Genomic DNA, 17513 nt, shown 5'->3' on the forward strand with positions numbered 1-17513 from the left:
CAAGCCAACAGTCACACACACACATATACGCTGGCCTGCGTCCCGTCGGTATCGGACGAATAGCGTGATGTTGATTGTTATCTGGAACTAGCCCACTTACCACTGGTCCGGAGATGATCGCCACACGCTCAGGACATTTAGCCTTTTTTTGTGGGATGGGAGGCAAAACTTTATCTGGCGCGTATGACACGGTACAATATAATTTGCATATTCTATCTTGGAGCGAAACCAAAAAAAAAAAAAAGCTGGCTCTGCCTTGCTCGTTGACGTTCATTGACTCCCGTTTTTCTCCTTTCGGAAGACCCACATCGGCCGAAATCCCTCGCGTTGACGAACGAGATGAGTTTTGCATCCTTGTAAGGGTAGAGAGAAGATCGACATTCTTTTTTTTTTGCCAAAGGAAATTTCGGTTTACCGACCTGAACGAGTTTCTCCACGAATAGGAGCGAAGTTCAATAGTAGGGTTTCGATACTGAATTTGATGCGGTTAGCATTTTCTTTCAGAATGGTCCAGTTCAGTTACGGCAAAACTGAACGGTGTGTGTGTGAGTGTGTGTTTTTTTTGCTTCGTTGATGAGATGATGTAAACAAATTCATGGACGGTGTGGTATCAACGAAAGCTTTTAATGGAGTTGATTGTGATGAGGAAATTTGCGATAGTCCACTCTGCTGACGCACAGGGTGATGATCGGCGATGATTAGATTAACGTGTGGTTGAGGTGTAGAACCCTAAAACCGGGTTCTGGTCGGGGTGTTACCATTTTGGCAAAGTTATCTTGGGAATTATACGATTTCGCTTGACCATCCCGGACACGGAAATTGTGTTCCTTAATGGTGGGCTCTACCTACAGAGCATTTATGGACGAATGAGGCAGAATAGGGCAGACAATTTAACGGTAGGTTCAATCCAGACACATGAAAATATTGTCACGTGAATGAGGATCCATTCAACGCCGTAATAGGCTACTACCGTGTAATTAGGCAATGACAATTGTCAACAAAGTTGACATAATCAAACGCTTTGTTGGAAACGTTGTTTATTTGAAAATTGCTGTACCGGGATGATGGAATGTAGAATTGGTTTTTGAAATATATTTGATAATTATATAATCTACTCGCCAAAGCGTGATACAGACAGGCAAACAGCAAACAAAACATTCGCTTCGATGGAGGCGCCCAGTACTTTATGCATATTCTATCGGATGCAAGGTGCTCCAGGGAAGTGTATACTGAATGAATAAGTTAGCACAACATTTATAGAGAAATTCGAAGGAATTTGGAGATCATTCAGCCAAATTGTGGTCATCGAAGTGAATACCATTTCAATACAATTGATAGTATAGTAGAGTAGCTGCTTCCAGGAAAATTTTGATTTATCAAAACTTGTCTCTGAAATCATATGCCAACAAACAGGGTAAACATGATTGAATGAGCATTCACAAATCTTCAGGATGGCAATCACATTCACCATTTCAAATATGCTTGGTAGACAACTGAATGACACCCACTGTGCACGGTTACAGGACAACCACTAAATTACAACTAGCAATCGAACGTTAAATCAATCAGTCCCTTAAGCGTCTTTAAGCAGAACAAGATTCGACAACGGTAAAGCAACCACAACATCAAACGAAGAGAAAATCGAACTCCATTCAGCTCCAGAAGCAGGTTAGTCGAACGTTTGCTTCACATAAATTATGCAGAGGTTTATGTATATGCTGTCCCCTTTTCAGCGAACGGTAGCAGCTGTTGTCCTGTTTTGTGTAGTCTTGCAAATCAATCGGGAGAGAACTATTGGCATTTGTGAAAGGGTGCTCAGGATTCTTGGAAATTCTCAGGATAAATTTCATTCAAGCATAAAAAAGTTGTTTCGTTTTAAAAATACTCATATAATTGGGGGTAAGTTGAACGAACCTACGTTGCAATCAGTACAAATGTCTTTATTACTGGAAGAGAAAAATAAAAATTCAAAAGCCTTGTTGTAATTCATACTTGAGTTTCGGATGGCATATAAAAAAAAAGAACAACAGTTTTCAGTTCATCAATTCACTATGCTTTGTTGTATTGTTGTTTTTTTTTGTTGTTTTTTTTTTCGTCTATGTGAGCTTCAAACCGTTTTTAACCTAACATTTGTCACAAATTCTTCTAATTCGGTTTTGCGTTCTCTCTTTGTACGGATTCCCTTTATCGCCTTCTAAATTCTAACTGGCTCAACAAATTCTATCCACTTCTTATCCACCTGTCTGTCCGCGCTTTCTGCTTACTTTCGTCATACACATAGGCCAGTGGGGCCAATAAACCCAACACAATCCTGTTCTATGGGACCGGCCCAAGAGAACCGTGCGCCCATGTTTGTACCATCACTTGATTTTCGTTTATTCCATCGTTACACGGCCATACTAGCTACTACAACTAGCTTCTGCCCGAGCTCTACTTGTACAATATGGATATCTCTCTAGAAGAAGGATAGTTCTTTATCAACTACATCACCACCATACATCGCATTAAAGTAATGGTAATGGTTCACCTTCCAATAAAATTCGCAAGAACACGAGCGATCAACATGATCTAGGCTATAAATAAACTTTGTTCAATAATCGTCTCACTTGATAGGTTTTTCTTTTGTTTTTTTTTGTTGCGTTTTATCCACTAAGAGCATTACTAGCAGCACTAACAACACCTGTCCAGCCACCCGAATATTTCTTCTCTATGCTGTACCGCCGGTTTAAACTTATTTTCAACTAATTTAAAATCCTTCTTTAGAAATACCACTTCACCGCACCACAACCTCTAAGTGTTCCCCAATCGGAAAGCTTATCATCAACGACCGTTCATTGACTGTGTACGCCGAAATAAGCAAACCAAGTGAATGTTTCATCAGTACCATCCAGTTTCTCTTCTATTCGGCTGCATCGGTTTCTGGAATAAGCCCCTGGGGATTGTAAAAACAAAATAAGAGCAAACAAAACGGTTGCAGGTGATTATACTAGCGCTACATGATTGCAAACATGTCAGGGATTAGGTAAGGGTGTTCTTTTTCGGAGAAAGGTTGCCCCTCGTCCACAAAAGCGAAGCAATCACGAAGAGCGAAGTTCTTTGAGCTGTTTGAAGGTGTCTTTTTGAGAAGGTTTGAAGTACTAATTGTAGCTGGAATAGATGCTTATAAGTTTTCAACCAGATTTATCGTTTGTGTATGGGCGTGTGTATGAAAAGAATGTTTTTTATTATACGAATGTCTGCCTAAATGGGTTCTTCAGGTTATTTTGAATGTTTCATGAAAGGAACTATTTTTTGGAAAGTGTTATTATTTTGTTACTTATTTTAAACAAGATCACCATGTAATGGATGATTCGAACTAAACCACATAATTGTCATAAGTTAATGATACAAATAATTTTATTATGATATACTTTGTTATTCCTGCTTTGTGTAAATTTTTAAAATTTCAAAAATCGTGAACATTACATGAAAAAAAAGCCAATCATTTTTATCTTTTGATTAAGGGCAATGTGACAAGTTTTTGTTCAGTTTTTTTAAAAATTTATATGTCTTTTATTTGAATGATTCCTTTTTTTAAATCCCATTTCCTGTTAGATAATTTGCTTTAATATGGTCCAATTCAACCGATAAATACGTTCTGCTATGATAGTTTGTAATTGACTGATACATGGAGCCAAAACCTTGCATGCTATTAGCTCGTTTAAAAAAGGAACGATCAAACGACAAGAAATTTCCATTTATCCCTCATCGAACTAGCGGTCAGTTCCAATCATCTCTCGATTGAAGCCCGACACAATCACTGGTTCGGTATCACCTAGCTACTAAAGGACTCTAACGTTGTTAAACGTAATACATATGTGTGTATGTGTGTGTTTGTGTGTGAGTGTCCGGGGAAAACCCACATAGGCATTGGTTCGGGTGGAAAATTGTAATCGGATCGAAAAGTCTTCATCGACTCATCGGTTTTTGTTGAGTGTCGATGTTCTGTGACGGTAGATCGTATATTGTTTTTTTCTTCTTCTTCTCCTCCGATGCGGAAATGAAAATTGGTCATGGTTGATGATGGTTAACAAAAAAAAAAAAAAAAAAAAAAAGCAGACAGAATTGAGAACGAATATATTGGATCAATCAAAACGGTCACCATCAAAACGGATGGTCAGTAGTTCGAACGAGAAATTATTCCCGGCTGAACACCTCCAAACTGATGGTCGTATGTCAACTTACACTCGTACTGGCAGCAACAGATCGGTTTGTGCGCTTGTGTGTGTGTGTGCGTACGTGTGTGACCACCAACCGGCCATTCGTCATCTTTTTCACTGGCAAAATCTCGTCTCTCGAATGGTTCGTCGCGATGGAACCGAAGCGACGGTCGTTTGCCGGTGATCGTGGGCTTAATCGTACTGCGGATGTCAGGAGAATTCGTGACTGTTGGAGGAGCTGTGCTGCAGCTCGTTCGAGTTGTGGTTCAGGTGCAGGAAGTTGATGGTCTGCAGTTCGGCAATGTCGGCAACCGGCTGCTTGTCACCACCACCGTTGACCGCACTTTCTAGCACGTTCACGCTCAGATGAGCCGGACGGGGAAGGCCTGTTCGCATCCTATACTCTTCCGTGCTCGGTGGCCGCCATCGTACCGAAACGGACCGTTGTCGATCTGGGCGTCATGAAACGGGAACGGAAAGGGAAACAAATTTACTACATGCGTGGTACATATTGAGTTAACGTGCTGGGTTTCAGTAAAGCGTTTAATATTATAACCCAAATTAAATTGTTGAGTTATTGAAATCTTCTATTATTCTTCACAAATCGATTTTCTGTGCCGGAATAGGCGAAAGAAAAGGTATTTTCTTTTTTCACAGAATCCTTTCTTTTATAGGGCCTTCCATAATTCAAAGATAGAAGGCAAAATTGTGCCCTATTCATAGTAAATGGTCGTTGGTTTATATTTTTTTTTTTAAAGATAGCTCACTCCAAGGACTTAATTTACGGCCGTGAATGGACGTGTAGGTTTACCAAAGGCCATGCCTTTTTAAGTATTTCACCGAGCCCTGAACGGATCTTTAAGGTTTTCCTTTCCTAACAACCAACTTGATTAATGATGTAAAGTTGAGACCTAAATTTTTGACAAATATCGATTAGCGGGACCGGATTCTGGAGTTTGAGGAAGTGAAGAACAAGAAAACAAAGTTTAGGTCAATGCTACCCATCAACAAGAAAGGAAAGCTGAAACCACCCAAAAATTGTCAAGGGCAAACGGTTTCGCTCCAGTTTGTTAAGTGCTTATCGGTTATTTACCAATGAATGATCCTTTTAATGATTTATGAACTTAAATATGTATCTTTGTTGATTAATCGGTAAAGCATTCACTAACCCTGAAAATAAAACGATGTTTTTGTTTGAGTATTTAATTAAATATTCTTTTGAAATATTTTGTCATTTTTTATCACACCCTGACCGGGCCAAGAAACTCACAAAAATAACGAAAGCAGGCTAATAAAGTTGAGTCGATGAGTTGTGTACACCCGTTAGCGATTAAACATTCATCAATCCCACTTCAGCACCTTCATGAATAATCGTACATGACAAGCAATTGCAGGTTCTCAAAGCGATAGTTATTGTTGTTTACTTTCTTTCTGCTTCTAGGCAACTTCCAACCAGCCAGCCGTTTTTCTCCATTGATTTCCACCAGATAAAAAAAGTAGGAATAGATAGCAAAGGAGAAATAACTGGAAAAGCTTCCAATACGATTCGCCAGCACACGGGTGCGTTTTCCGGGTAGCGTTGTGTAACGCCGTTCCCGGAAGGTTTGGTTCTTGTGAGGCGAAAGCTAGTGCAGGAAAGGCAGGAATGAAAACCCAATTATATCATAGATTTCGGGAGAATGCAGGACTTATCGACACCAAAAGTTGGTTGATAGGTTGATTGAGATGTGACTGTGTGTATGCGTAGGTTAAATACACTGTCCCGGGATGGATTCTATAAGGGGAAGGTTGTTTATCGAGCGTGGCACAAGTTCGGGGAAGGCAAAATAAAAAATAAATAAAGACATGCAGGGGTAAATGGTCTTCTTGCGATATCGAACCAACCAAAACACTTTGGCCAGGTGATGGAGGAACAGTTTTCAGCAAACCCCTCGGAGGTTTAGCTTATGCTCGTTTGAAAAATGTCTTACACGAGCGAAAGCACATGTAAAATTCATCAACCAAAACCAAATATACTGTCGGTGACACACGTAGTACGTGCAGGTACTCGTACAATCGACAGATAGCATGTCCGACCGTAAGGGGTATTCTGCCGGCGGATGATATGGGTAAAAATATGACTGGGTCCAGTTTGTTGGCTGGTGTCCTTTCATAAATTTTCCCCGTACAAGTGGTCGGGTCAAAACTTTCTTCTGCTTCTGTAATGGTTAAACCGTTCTCGGGTCATATTTCACCGTTCCAAGCTGGTGAAGGCAACCCTCATAACTATCGTTTTAGTACTAAAAAGACAAGTTAGCAGTGAGGTGCTTTATACAAAACACTCGTACTCTATCACAAGCCTAGCTCTGTTCAATATTCTAACCAGCTATCGGGTGGACGATTTTGGCTCCCTTACACCGTAACGTACCCTTGGGAGGTGTTATTTTTGGTTCTTGATTTTGCCTGGATTCTGGACGATTTGTGGAGATTTACAGCGGGTGAAAACTTGATTGAATTGTACAGGGGGGTTTTTTTATACCAGTTTCCCGAACCCAAAACAGGTTCTCGGCGCTTAAATAAGCCTCCAGCTTAGCGTGAATTACTTACACGACCGGTACCGGCCCAGCTCGGAGTTGGAATTTTTGTTTAACAGCACACCCTGGGGCACGCCGTCCCGCATACGCGAGTTGATGAACTGCAGGCAGCAGAAGCATATAATTTCCTGGAAATACACCCGGAAGCTGGAACGGAAGAGAGTAGGAAAATGAGATAGTAAAGAATGGTTAGAGCATTTTTGCCCGGGACAGGTTGCATCCGGAGCACCCGTACTGCCCTACCTACCGGCCATTCATCCAGTAGTAGATGATGGGGTTAACCATTGCGTTTGACATGGCGAGCCAGTAGAAGCCCAGATAAAGCTGCTGTACGTAGCTCGACGACGTCATCTGGTTGTTGTGGTACGCGTACACGAAAAACAGATGATACGGCAACCAGCAGATAGCAAATATCGTTACCACAATTATAAACATTCGCACAACCTGTGTTAAAATTGGAAAAGGAAAATAAAATAAGCAAACGTTTTGGTCGGATGTTCATAGAAGTGTAGGGTGCTGTTCAACAATATTCAACGATTTGTGGGCTGTCCAAACAAGTTGAACCCTATTGCTCCAACGGGAAATAAATGTTACATATACATGTATCGATCAGGGTTCAATGTGTAGCGCTTATATTTTTGATTGACAATTTTTGAAAATACTTCCAACAGTTTGTTTTCTATCGACATTTTTGGAAGAAAGTGCTATTTCCAGGATTTTTTCTTGCCCATTTTTTAAACCACTTCTGGGAATGTGGCGGACACGCTTGACCGTGGACACAAATAATATTTTTAACACTGGAAGCTGCCGTTATGGCCCCAACGGCCGTTGCTGTTTGCATGCTAAGCAGCTCCAGGAAACGAATCCCGGATAAGCTACGGATAAGAAGGAAAGCAGAGAAAATGTTTTTTCTTTTATTTACTGCTTCCAAAAAAAAAAAGGGAAAAATGATAGAAGCCGCCACCGCGCCTGGGGCGAAAATTTCATCATATTCCACCCCTCCATTTGCTTTTTAGCTTTCAGTCCAGGCTCCAGGACAAATAAAACGTTAAAGAATGCAAATTTTGCAACTTCCAACATCAGTGCGGGAAGATAGGTGTAGCTAGAAAAAATGGCACACTCCTTCCGTTACCATAACCCTAGGATTTTGGTTCCTTTGCGTCCGTACTTCTAGTGGCGCGGATCGTAGAAAACATCGTGTAATAGGGACAGCAAACCAAGAGCAAAGCAAATGTATTAAAATCTACGTTTTCCGTAGCTACATGGTGTTACATTTTAGATTGAAAGGACTTGGGAAACGAGTTTAATGGAGGACTGTTACGATAAGTGGACCTCCAAGACTTGACGCTCCAAAATGTCAAATGCACATGACATGGTTAAAAATGAAAGAAACACAAAGACAGGTAATTTTCATACGAAACCTATTAGCACGAAGCTTTAAGTGGTTGAGGGCGCATCCTTCCGCCGAAAAACTGGTACAAGATTTGACCTATATAGGAAGGTGCACGTTTATGTATGCTGTACGCATTTTGTTTCTGTTTTGCATTTTAAATTATAAATTTTACACTCACAATTGAAAAGTTTATGGACAGCAGGATTTTAAAACTGCAAAAGGCATCAAAGGGACTTACATTGCGTGAATTAACAACAATAAAATATATAATAATATTCTCATAATTTTTGGTAATTTTATGTGTTACATGGAAACATATAATTCATCTACGTGAATTTTTTGAACTATTTTTCCTCGTTCACTTTTTGAGTAACAGCCAAAAAATTAACCCCTGATTTCATCATCCGTCGTTGTGTCGTAAAATAGTGTTATGCACTTTTTCTCGCTTTATCACTTCTGTGTGATATAGATTCCGATACGAACATCAGCATTATCTCAGGTTTATGGTAGGTGCTAAACAAACTGCCAACAAGATGGTACTGAGACTTCCGTACCCGAGGGGAAACTAATTTTGGTAACATGTTTTCCCTTTCGCATACTGAGCGAAGCGAGCGAAAGTTAGTCGTGCCAGAGAGTCTGTTAGATCATATGATATGATTATCTTGCGGGTAAAGGCCATAAAATGGTACAGTAGTCGAGCTACTCGAAATTATTACTTCCCTGCAAGTGTCAGCAATTGTGACGCTTGTAAGTTTTTCTTGCCAACGCGAAATGCGAAAGCACAGTAAAATAGAGATCGTACCATTGTACCTGTCGCCGGTAGGTTGGTAAGACGCTACCGAAACCTACAGACATAAAGTTCGAAACGAACTTCGTTTCTGATACGAGGAGCAACTGGAAGTAAACAACATGACAGAGTTGTTGCGAGACACTTTTTTTTTCGAACAAAATGTCATAACGTACGTACAACGTTCGGTGTTTGTGCTGTTATGTTTCGATCGGACCGGATGCAATATTAATTGCAAGGTGGCAATTTTGTCATCCTTTGCGAGTTGTTCAAGAGTGCACTCTGACACTGAAATACGCGCAAGACAAAAGCGTCAAATGGAAAGAAAGTTATGGGTTTTCCTGCATTTCCTTTTTTTGTTATTGTGTTTTTAGTTTTTACGTTTTAGTTTTAGCAAATAAGTGAGTTATACGAGAAGGCTGTACAAAATATAAAGAAGGACTGAACATGAATTTGTGTGCTTGTTTTTTTTTAATGAAAAAGTATGAAAAACTTATTTAAAGAATTTTCATAAAAATACTTGGGCAGCAATATTTCATTCGAAACAATTAGAACTCCACCCTCAGGAACTCGGTCACTGTCGGAATGTACTTTTCATGAAAGAAGACTTTCGCTGCGAAAGTTGCTAAGTGGCAAATTTTCTAGATGCAGTCCTGTAAGTGTTGGTAAACCGTGAACAGCGGTAAGTCTGTTTCGATAACTATACAAGAGAGCCGTCGAACAAACGAATATTTTATGATGTTCTGATAGAACGGCCAGCCTGTATTGATTACAACTTATTTATAAATAACACACCATTTACTTTAGTTGGAAGACATTTCCTTCTTCGAACCGTAAAAGGGTACGTTTTATCGGGAGAGCTCCGATGCTTCGTTATGTGGTGTTCCATCATCCTTAAGAAAATTCCTGTTCATAGGAAGGGTTTTTATCGTGGGGAGACACCTTCGCTAGCTCCATTGCCACTGAAGATCCTCCGTTAACCATTCCATTGTGGAATGTTTCCTAGCATCTGGAAAACTTCATGGCTAACTCCTATCCACAAAAAGAGCATTGCCTCTCCCAGATTTTGTGCCATAGTGTTCGAGCTGTTCAACTATGGCCCCTAAGAGCCTTTGCTCGGAATCATATTAGCTTGAACCAGCATGGTTTCGTATCCAGACGACAATATGGTACAAAACAACGTTTATATATAGAGAGGATCCACTTGTCCTTTGACAGAAAAAAAAAAAACATTATCATAGGTGTTCGTTAGATTTTCCGTTGTTGATCATTATGTAGTCCATGAGAAACATCTTGTCAATTGTGAGGGGCTCAAATCCAAATCCGATGAATCGCAGCATGGGACTTTAGGTGCGGCCTCTTTGTTATTTCACGCTAAACAAGGGACAGCGTTTGATTTGTGCTTCACAGGACCCTTCGCACATCGTACGCATTCATATTTTCTTCCATTCATCCATTCATACATTCCTTCATCACTCATACAAACGAGATACAACACGTACAAAACAGACAAACATTTAGAGAGAGCAAGAATAAGGCTTCACAATAGTCATTCATTCGCTCGCAATTTAAACATTTCATAAATTAAAGATCATTCTTAACATTGCAATGCGGATTGAGTAGCAACGTACTCGACAAAAGACCGTAAAAGATGATCTATTCGAGGCTGCAGCCTCAGAATTTGGAGTCAACTTGTACTGTACGCTGGAGATGCACGTCTAATGAGAAACGATTAGATCTAAACCTAGACATAATTCGAATGAACACACGATCTCCTGAGATGCTAAACAAATGTTCAAAGACATTGGAGGGGGGATCGAACATAAATCTCTTTAGAGTTCCACAAACTCCGCTTGTGGCACGCAAGTGCTCGTGATGTGGGCATAGCCTATCAAAAAGGTCCCTTCCGAAGCACCCCTTTTGATCAATTTGCCTGTTTTTTCACTGTCACTTCAATGTCCTTGCCTGTGTGGCCGTCCGTGCCAGTAAGCGAGCGCAGTTCCAGTACCTCATCGAACAGGCTGAAGAGAATGAGTTTGGTGCGGGTTATCGAGTGGTCATGTCTCGGCTCCGCGGCAGCCGTGTGCCGCCGGAGACTGACCGCTCGACTCTAGAGCGGCCGTTAAGGCAGCGAGCAGGAAGAATCCGGCAGTTTTCTGCCGTGTGTACCAGGACTGTCTGGACCGCGGTGTGTTTCCTATGCCGTGGAAGAGGCAGCGCCTGATGCTACTACCAAAGCCTGGCAAACCTCCCGGGGAAAGCTCCTCGTACCGGCCATTGTGTATGCTGGACGCACTTGGCAAGGTGTTGGAGCGCCTGATCCTTAACCGGCTCAACGAACATCTGGAAGAGCCAACTTCACCGTTACTGTCGGACGCACAGTACGGCTTTCGTCGTGGGAGGTCCACCATCAGTGCCATCCAGCGAGTCGTCGATGCTGGGAGGATGGCCATGTTCTTCCGCCGCACCAACCATCGCGACAAACGCTGCCTTATGGTGGTAGCATGTTAGATGTTCGCAATGCCTTTAATACTGCGAACTGGCAGTCCATCGCAGAGGCATTACGCGACAAGGGGGTCCCGTCTTCACTACAGCGAATCCTGCACAGCAACTTTCAGGACCGAAAGTTGCTAATCGCGACAAACGAGGGCCCCGTCGAGCGAGACATCAGCTCCGGAGTTCCGCAAGGGTCCATCCTGGGCCCCATACTTTGGAATATTCTCTACGATGGGGTCCTAAGTGCACCACTGCCGCAGGGAGCCGAGGTTATCGGATATGCCGACGACCTGATTATTCTGGTTCCGTGAACAACACCGCAGACAGCTGCGGCTGCAGCAGAGGAAGCCGCACTGGTAATAAGCGACTGGCTGACTCGACACCACCTAGAGTTAGCACCGCACAAGACGGAAATGACGCTGATCTCCAGCTTCAAGCGTCATCCACAAGTCTCCATTGCCATCGGCGGTGTGGTCGTGAACTCTTCCCGATCCATTCGATATCTGGGCGTGAGGCTGCACGACCACCTATCCTAGCTGCCACACATTCAGCATGTAACGGAGAAGGCCATGCAGGTAGCCGCGGCAGTAACGCGACTAATTCATAACCACCACGGGCCAAGGGCTTGCAAGTCCCGTCTTCTTGCAGCAGTGGCAGAATCTGTGGTGCGCTATGCGGCTCCTGTGTGGCGGGACACGCTGGAAAAGAGGGAATGCCGCAGGCTTCTTCGCCGGGCCCAGCGTACGACTGCTCTTCAAGTTGCGAGATGCTTCCGTACCACCCGGTACGAGACGGCGGTACTGTTGGCCGGTCTCGTGCCGATTTGCCTGTTGGTGGACGAGGACAGTCGGGTCAACAACAGGCTGCACCAGGTGCACAGTCGCTTCACCAGGTGGTCCCTCCGCACTATCCCAGACACCAGGCACCAGGTGCACAGTCGCTTCACCAGGTGGGCCCTCCGCACTATCCCGGACATTAGGGCATGGCAGTCCAGGAATCATGGCGACGTGACGTTCCAGCTGTAACAGGTGCTTTCCGGTCACGGATTTTTCCGCGAGTATCTGTGCCGTTTTCGCTTCACGTCGTCCCCAGACTGTCGTGGATGCCCTGGGGTGGTGGAGTCGGTGGAGCATGTTGTGTTCTGCTGCCCACGGTTTGCTGCGGTTCGGGAGGATCTGTTGGGCGTCGGGGGACCGAACGAGGTCACCCCAGACATGAGCAGTCTGCTCCAGAGCCCCGAGCGTTGGAGCCAGATCTGTGAGGCGGCAGCGCGCATCACTGACGAACTGCAGGACGATCGGGACGCTGAGAGGTAGATGCTGGCCTCACAAGGCCATCTCTCGCTAGCTGCCAACCGGTCCGATCCAAATACAACTCGGCGTAGCCGGAATGAAGCGCGGCGAGGTGGACGGCCACCATCTCCACCCCCGTCACCGACAACGGCTGCTCGACGCGAAGCAGCTCGACTGCGGGTTGCTTGATGGAGGGAAAGACAGAGGGCAGACATCAATGTCCGAAGTCTTTTCGAAAGGGAAGATGTCGGAGTATATCGAACAGATTGGGAACACTCAAAAAAGTATTAATGTGTTAAATATAATATTTAACAATAACAATGGGCATTGCAACAAGCAATCGACAAACACCACCCCAGAAAAAGAGCCCTCGCAGGCAAGCACTGAGGTTGGTTAAGGCGAGGAATTTGTAAAATCTATAGGATGAATAAATTCCGTTTTGAAAAGGCCTGGGTGTCCGTGTATTTTGATGGGATTTTCGTACTCCTTGTCTGAGGAGATGATGCAGCCAAGCAAATGTTACATATGTATAAGATTATCTTATAATAAATCCTCAAAGTCAAAATTTTCACCGCTTCTATCGTTCATGCCATTATTTTGTAACTTCTATGTAAGGCCTATTCACAGAAACTCTGACTTTCATGCACACTTGTGATTGCAAATGGTAGTTTTAAATGGTTCAACCATTAAGCTGGATTCTGCTTCAGCCAAACCACAGTGAGTGTTACCACACGTTAAGAGCGGATAATAATGATTAGTTAGTTCCTCGGTTGTTAGCCATATTCTGAAGCATTTGCTTCAGTATATGGCTAAGTATACCGGTAGTTACTCATTATTGCCATTAGAAGTGTGTTACTAGGTTAACATATCCTTTAACCTGAGCCACAATTTAGTCCATTTTGAAGGATGTATCTTTGCTTCATTTTGGTTGAATCGATAAGCGTGCTTTAACCGTAATCTTTTTGTTCATGAGTAAAATATGGAACTAATCAATATGAATATCTCATTAAGCTTGTTGTTCTCAAAACAGCCAAATTGAGCGATTTTGAGGCATACCTTAACCATTGAAGCTCCACTTTCTATTACTGGGGGTAAAACCATCCCACATAATTAGTTCATATAATATGCAGAACAAGTATTAATTACATGGACGTTGTACGAAGAGTTTCCATGCTTGACCAGCAAAAACAAGGTAATAAAACAGTCTACACCCTGGCCGATGAAAAACGCACTCGGCCGTTATAGTAAATGATTAAAAAAGTTTTAAAACCAAAGTCATCTAATTTTTTTCACTGCTATCTACTCACCAGCAGATCGGGCCGTGCTTGTCCTTTTCGCCTGAGGGCGAGAATCTCTTTGAATACGAAAAGCAACCGCCATTTGTAAGACGGGCCTTGAGACTGTTTTTACTTTACACCTCATGGCTGGCAGGCATATAATGAGAGCGCATTGTACGACATTAAGGTACTTGTAGGAAGAAAAACGAAAAGAAATTTAATTTCAAAACATTGTTTGCTTCTTTTTCATCTTTTGCCTGTACCTTTGCTGTGACATTCAGTACAATTTCCGACCAGTTTTCATAATCAGCTTTCCTAGCCGAAACTCTTAGAAACAGTTGAGCGAGGTCAACAGCTAGTTAAGAAGCGGTGTCTGGATAATTGTTGATGTTTTTTTTCTTCTCATATTTCTATTGTCAGCAAAGTAATAATCATTTTGTTTTTCTTTTTTGAACATTCAAGCATGAGCATGAAAAAACTGTAATGTAAGTCCCAAATGTGAGCTTAAATGGATGGACCGATTTGGAAGTGTTAATAAATAATGAATGAAATTCATAACGAATTGAGATTGAGAGGATTGATTGAGAGGAAAACTATTGAAAAAAGCTTGTGGTTGCAGAAACGAAACGTTGCGAAACATTCCGCAAGAAACTATTCTTGCGTAAAAAACTTTCTTACCCGTCTACTATCATTTGGGTTGAACATTTTACGGATCTTGAATACATAGGCTTTGCATGGTTTTAAAGGGGGATATAAAAATAGATAAATAGCTCCATAAAGTTCGTCTTACACTTCCTGCAGGAAGAAGTTTCCATCCTTGACGCCGTTGAAACCTTTCACACGAGTCGTTGTTAAGTGCTGCCTTAAAACTATTGCCTACTCCCTCTCTTTAACAAATTCTTCAACACATTCTGGGAGGTTTTAAGTGGTTAGTTTATGGTTTTCCGAACAATTCGATACCATTCAGCTACATTGAGAGCCGTCTGGTAACAAGCTTCATTCAAGAATGTACAAACATAGAAAACGTTTTTGCTGGACGCCTCTGCATCGTCGTACGTTCTTGTGCGAAAACGTATTCAAGCATCTTCACTCACTTCGGCAGATATTTTCAGTCTTTTCCCATCTCGCCTCACCATCATCTTTTAACAAGAAAAGCTACTTCGAAAGCAGCTGACATCAACCTCTGCTAATTCACGATGACATTTGTGTACAGCTTACTTACAAGCATTGCTATAAATGCCAAAAGTAGGGCATTTATTGCTTATAACGCAACGGTGCAACGGCACTATGAGAGCGGAACGCTTGAAAGGAATACAAAAAAATGAAGATATTATAATAAAGAGCTGTGGACGTTGTTGTTCAAAATATGCAGGGGACAGTGCAACTTAAAAGCAGTTCTTATCTGTCAAGAATTGTTACTTTCAACTATATTGTGCACAAACTTTATATTTTATGTGCAATATCCATGAGGTTTCTAGATGTTCTGATGAGAGGGAAAGAACATGTTGCTTGACCCAATTAGATGGTATATCTCAGTCTTTTTGCTAATATCTTCAAAGGAGCTGTAAAGATGTATAATTTCTATTAAAGTTTGTTTCAATAAACATTTTGAGGGTTCTTAAATGTATTCAGTTTGCTCTAAAGCATCATCTCCATCATCATTTTTGACATCAACACTACCTAATGATACCGCCTACTTCTCGAAAGTTTCATTTACATTGCAAACCATTTTCCTGCGAGACTCGTTTGGCAATGCGAACACTTCTTCACTGTTTTCTGTCTCTTGTGTTCTGTTTGTCGTCCACCTGCCGTCCATCTAGCCACCGTCAAACGTACCTGATTGAGACAGATAGAGTGTCAATTTGTTTGACGGCCAACTAACCGGTATGATTTCATAATAATTTATTTATCAAAACCGGCAACGAAATCCAACCCAGCGCCGTAACCCAACTCCTGGTAACAATCGGACCGTCCTAACGTTGACCGTCAGTCATTTAATTTATCTCACTAAACTCTCCGCTTTTTGTCCACCGCCACGGGACCGGGATGCCGGAAGCTTTGTCGCACCAGATTTTGGGGATTTCGCTTTCACTGATGAAGATTGTCACGTGCCGAAACGTACGGTAAAAGCTTTCGATCGAACGATGCCGGGTGGCGTAGAGTGTCTGCTTTTGCATTTGTGACTGACCGTCGGGAAGTGGTAATTGATTAGTGCGCGGCCAACCACACGGTGTGACGGTAAGCTCTGATGAAGGATCAGGAAGGTTTAGTGTAATTTGATTTCGGAAATGAATCACTCTCCAGCGGTTCGGCCACCCAAATAGACGTGCGGCATTCAGGTCGGTTCGACGAAATTAGATACCACCACACGTTTAGTGTGAAGTGAAAAATCGATTTCCTTTTGACTTTTCCAACACGATGCGACGATGATGCGGCATGATACGCTGCTGACAAGCTTTTTAATGCTCGGTACCTGTACCAAACCATTTTTCATAGCACGATTGGAAATAATCGTGTGCACTTTGCCAGTCATAGAAAATAAATGTTGTCAAATCGATAGCCCTTATAGTGGTCCGGCAGGCAAAACTAAAAGTGAAATATGATTTCTTACCAACTAAGCGTTATGAAAAAATCTAAGTTCAAGTACAAAATCTTGATACTTTGTTAAAATATTTTAATTTTCTCCGAAGAGCATGGATACAGTATGATGTACTGCTTGTTATCAAGCTACACCTAACATGAACTTTAATACACCGTGCAAACCGTATGTAAATTTAGAATACCATCGTCCATCCTCGATTATCACACGTTTTCAGTATTTTTGTGCCCTTCTTCATTATTCTATGCCCACCCACAGCCGTATTAGTGACCCAACCTTGATGCTGTAGTATTGCTTTATTTTCCACTAGAGCATTAAAATTCAAAAAAGGAATGTAAAATTTAATTTCCATTCAACGCGCGCTTAGGGGAACATCCGGTAGGGAGCGTATCAAGCTCAAAATTCTAATCATCCGACGTCGGCAGGAGGGAAGTTAGTAAAGGAACACAACAGGCAACCCAAGGAAACTCATTCAAAAACACAGTTAATAAAAAAAAGGTGAATAAACGAACCTTAAGAAAGAGGGGAAAGGAAGCCATAAACGAAAAGAAGGAAGAAAAGTGGTTCAAAATTAAGAATTAAGATTCGTTTCCCAAATAATTTGTATCACGGGGGTGCCCAATCTTACCATTTATGTTGCACGGCGCATTTTAAACGGTGAGGGCTTCAATACGGAAAAAATGGAAGCTAAAACGTTCAGCATGTGCTTTTGTGTTTGAATGGCAGTGTAATGTTCCATAGCAATGGAATTAATCCCGTATATTTGCACGTTTTATGTGACCCATATATTGTGCTTCGGTCATCGCCGGTTGCCAGCGAGTTTAAATATTGATAATTGCCAGAGCAAGGTTCGTGAACTGCGGTGTGCGTGGCCTTTGATTTTACATTTGATTATTA

The 17513-nt window shown here is 42.1% G+C and overlaps 1 protein-coding gene across 1 annotated transcript in view; it reads right to left on the bottom strand.

Moving 5' to 3' along the window:
• Window positions 1–4319: 4319 nt before the first annotated feature.
• Window positions 4320–17513, bottom strand: part of LOC126557840 (tachykinin-like peptides receptor 86C) — a 57536-nt gene continuing 44342 nt past the window's right edge. The window contains exons 7-9 of the mRNA XM_050213743.1: window positions 7020–7216; window positions 6786–6919; window positions 4320–4651 (exon numbers count right to left, since the gene is read on the bottom strand). Coding sequence (XP_050069700.1) covers window positions 4410–4651; window positions 6786–6919; window positions 7020–7216 — 573 coding nt within the window. The 3' untranslated portion in view covers window positions 4320–4409. The remainder of the gene's footprint in view (window positions 4652–6785; window positions 6920–7019; window positions 7217–17513) is intronic.

Source organism: Anopheles maculipalpis, chromosome 2RL (assembly GCF_943734695.1).
Source record: "Anopheles maculipalpis chromosome 2RL, idAnoMacuDA_375_x, whole genome shotgun sequence".
In the NCBI taxonomy this organism is placed as follows: Eukaryota; Metazoa; Arthropoda; class Insecta; order Diptera; family Culicidae; genus Anopheles; species Anopheles maculipalpis.